This window comes from Sphaeroforma arctica (assembly GCF_001186125.1).
Source record: "Sphaeroforma arctica JP610 unplaced genomic scaffold supercont1.2985, whole genome shotgun sequence".
In the NCBI taxonomy this organism is placed as follows: Eukaryota; class Ichthyosporea; order Ichthyophonida; genus Sphaeroforma; species Sphaeroforma arctica.
This window is the reverse complement of record NW_014037573.1, coordinates 553-4,317: the sequence shown is the minus strand read 5'-3', so window position 1 is coordinate 4,317 and position 3,765 is coordinate 553. Positions and strand designations below refer to the sequence as shown.

General features: G+C 46.8%; 1 protein-coding gene across 1 annotated transcript; it reads right to left on the bottom strand.

Annotated features, from left to right (window-relative positions):
• Positions 1–285: 285 nt before the first annotated feature.
• On the bottom strand, positions 286–3,393 carry SARC_13181 (hypothetical protein). Its single transcript, XM_014292694.1, has 3 exons — positions 2,878–3,393; positions 2,090–2,393; positions 286–1,814 (listed from the first exon to the last, which is right to left on the bottom strand). Exons 1-3 carry the CDS (start codon positions 3,277–3,279, stop codon positions 1,303–1,305), a joined length of 1,218 nt encoding a protein of 405 aa, XP_014148169.1. The 5' UTR covers positions 3,280–3,393; the 3' UTR covers positions 286–1,302.
• Between the last annotated feature and the right edge of the window lie 372 nt (positions 3,394–3,765).

The following is a 3,765-nucleotide window of genomic DNA, read 5'->3' as shown; positions in this document are numbered from 1 at the left end:
ATATATATATAATAATATAAGTATATATATATATATAGTATATATATAGTATATATATATATATAACTATATATATACTATATATATATATATATATATATATATAGATATATATATATATATACATTGGCTTTCACATGCGCAACGGAAAGAGATTTCATATTCATTTCTAAACCGCTCTCGCATGAACATGAGCTTACACGTCCATCGTCCACAATTGAACCCTTACTATTACGAGTTAGGAACGTGACAGTTCGCATCAAATACAGCTTCGTTTGTTGTATATCTATGTTTATTTTATTCTTGGTTTACATTCACTTACTATTTTATATGAAACAATGTAAAATAGAGGGTTTACCTTGTGCCTATGGCTCACACTAAGTTGCAGGTACCAAGTTCAGGAATCTCAGAGAAACCCACGAGGACTAGTGTTCAATGCCCGAAATAGCCTTGTTGTTGGCTTGTGCGGATCGCTTTCGCGAAGTAAAGACATGCAACAAAATATGGACAAGACACAGTTTTTGAAGCGAATGGCATTCGACCTGTGACACAGCCACCATGTGAGCGGTTTTAATAACTGTTAGTCTGGATACAAGGCAATGTATTATATCAGTTCAATGATCGGTGCTTCTTTGTCGCACAGCTGTATAGAGTGCGTGATTTCCCCAGCACGCTTAATCAGTGTGACATGATGTGCTTCACGCTGAGATGGTTGTGCATATTGTCCTTGCCGCTCTATCGGCGGAGTAAGGTATTCGATAGTGATTGCAACGAATATTCAGGTTTCTGGTTTCTTGTTGCTATCCAAGGAACCAGGTGTTTGTTACAGTGGCAGCTTCGGGTGTAATGCATTCGGAGTGCTACACGGCTTTGCCCGTCGGTAGTAATATTGGTTTTCTTGCATTATCCACATATCGTTGAGAAACACTAAGTACTCGATCGACTTGGAGCAGACTGTGAAACGCTGAGGGTAGGTGAACAGGTACTGCTCACGACTCGGGTGAGGCTCGTTTTACACAAGTTGCCATCGCGCCTTCCAGGCTTCAGAGAGTTGCAAGTGCCTAAATTCAGTACTGAAATCCCCTTGTTCATGACTGTCTGCCGCAGTGGGAAGCTCAATCAGCACCGACACACTTACAGCTATACCCGCCTTTCGCAGGTGGAACCTCACTTCAATAGTAAAATACGTACGTATATATCCATGACCTGCCACAATTGCAAGCTCGAATCAGTACTTGAACGCCTACATCCATGATCTTCTGCCGCGGTTGAAGGCTCAATTCAGTAGTATGCCATATCTATTCAGGACGGTCTCACACGATTATGGCCTCTCTGCCGGCCTCGGCCGTTTGCTTTATACTGCTCCAGCTCCCGCTCCTGCTCGTCATGCAGATCTCTTACGCGCATGCCATCGCTTTCCTCCAACAGCTCGTGTGTACTCCGTGCTCTATAGCTGGCGCCCACACCCGTCTCTTGGTCGAAGAACGACGCTGTGGGTGATACTGATGAGTAGCGTGCCATGCCTACTGAACTGCCTGCGGACGTCTGGTGTAGCGCGTAAGGGTTCTCGTCGTCATTAGACAGGAGGGACTTGCTGTCGCGGTCATCGATATGGCTGGAATACTTGGATGAGCCGCTCGCCCAAAGCGATAATACTTCGCGACTGGAGATGTTGTTCGTTTCTATCAGGCATAAGTGACAAAACAACGCTAACACCAGGTTTATGATGGCGTAGACAACGAGCGTCAACGGTCCAATGTACTGCTTGAGCACCAGGAACCCGAAGAGACACAAAAACTGGCCCACCCAGTTCGCTGTTGAAGGCAACGAAGAGAAACGGTCTATTAGTATAGATTGGGTAATAAAGCCGGGAAGGTACAGTACTAGAAACGCCCATAACCAATCAGAAAGACACTTTGCCAAAAAAAAATTATGCAACAGACATTACAATACAGGACTGCTTTGTGTGACCGAATAGCCGCACCAACGCCCACTTGATACGCATACAGATCAGTCCCGCCTGCGAATTCATGGAATCAAAAGCCAAAAATCCACGTATGCCGGATAGACTGGACTGCAAACTACTTACCACAGACGCATACACCCAGCATTTTCGCGCGTACGGCGAGCGGATACATCTCCACCGGTACAATCCATGTACCAGGCCCAGGCCCAATCGCATACGCCGCAACGAACCCGACAACTATAACTAGGTTGACAATTCGCCAGGGGTGCCGGAACCACACACCCATTGTGGAGGAGACACTCAGCATTAGGAACAGGATAAACATGGCCAAGTAGCCATACACCAGCAACGGCTTACGACCGACCCTGTCCAGAAGACATATGCTCACGCCCAGGGTTACCAGGAAGTTGACGCCACCGACTATCGCCTATAATTGAGAATAAGGGGGTACGCGTAAGATACTTGAGCGTAGGTCTATCTATGAATGAGCAACAGCATACGCATATGATACTCGTGTGTGTCTGCGTGATGAAGATACAGACGTATCTCTGGCTGATTGCGCATATACGGTGTCGTTTGATTGTAGCTTGGATAAGACCATATATGGATACGAGAGGTTTCTGTGATGCTCAGCTTGGGCGAAAACCAAAACACGCATGTTAGTGTGCAAATGTGTAATATTTGCGGATTCATCGACGGATAACGTATGAACATGCCGGCATATAGGCGTCATACTACTGATATAGCTGAGCAACATAGCGCAAGCCAATACGAGTGCTAAACCTCTGGTAGTGCCTAGACGTACCATCCAACTGGTACTGCATGTACCAACCAACATACGAGTATTCGTACCACTGCAATACCCTGACAACATATAGGAGTATCTTACTACGGATATCATATCAAAATACCAGGTCAGTATCCGGCCCCTGGATACTGGAAAACGAGAACAAGTCAACGCTGTAGACAATAATAGCGTTCATGCCCGACAACTGTTGGCCAAGATGCAGCGCAACCCCCGTCCACAGCAGCCTTCTGAGTGTCTTATCGCCCAGAATCTCCCGATACGACAGGTCCTGCAGGTTACGCTCGCTCTCAACCTCCGTGTGCATATCCTTCAACTCATCCTCCACCAAGTTGGTGCCTCTAAGCCGTTGTAGAGAACCTACCAGGCTCACCTCCACCCCGCGCGAGTACAGATAACGCGGCGACTCGGGGCAGAAGGAGAAGACTATGAGATGCAGCAAAGCGCACGACGACGACACACCCAGCAACACCGGCCATCTGGCCGCACTCCCCAGGACTACCTGCATGCTCAAGAGAGCGCTCACGACGATGCCCAGAGCAATGAACAGCTGATGCACGGCACTTAGCGCGCCGCGCACGTGCGCGGGGCTGATCTCGGCGCAGTACAATGGCACCACTGTGTGTGAACGCGATCGATATTCATGGCTTAGTTTATACTCGTCAAAATCTCAATTCGAGCCCCATTTCGAATGCTTTGCATTTTTCGGTGGGCTGTTGATGTGAGCTTTAGGCAGTGTCTTGCTTGGGAATATTGCATGGCTGTGAGCCATCGAGTTGATACAATAGCAGGTATTTAAAACGGGCTGTCGGTATTGATCGAACTATGAATATGGTTGTGCCAGTATTGGAATTGAGATACCTAAAGGTGAGCGATTCTTAGTGTGTGCAGAGTTGGCCTGAAGAATATAGATTGAATTTGACACTAGGCAGAAAGTCGATCAAGACAGAACAGATATGGTGTCATACAAAATACACACCAAGCCACAAAAAGC

What these genes read in the sequence shown, in the direction of transcription:
- SARC_13181 (XM_014292694.1), bottom strand. Translation starts at nt 3,279, where the DNA reads ATGCAGGTAGTCCTGGGGAGTGCGGCCAGATGGCCGGTGTTGCTGGGT. An exon ending in AGGGGCCGGATACTGACCTG is followed by an intron (nt 2,394 to 2,877) that starts GTATTTTGATAT and finishes TCTCAATTATAG; the next exon opens with GCGATAGTCGGTGGCGTCAA. An exon ending in GCTGGGTGTATGCGTCTGTG is followed by an intron (nt 1,815 to 2,089) that starts GTAAGTAGTTTG and finishes TGCCTTCAACAG; the next exon opens with CGAACTGGGTGGGCCAGTTT.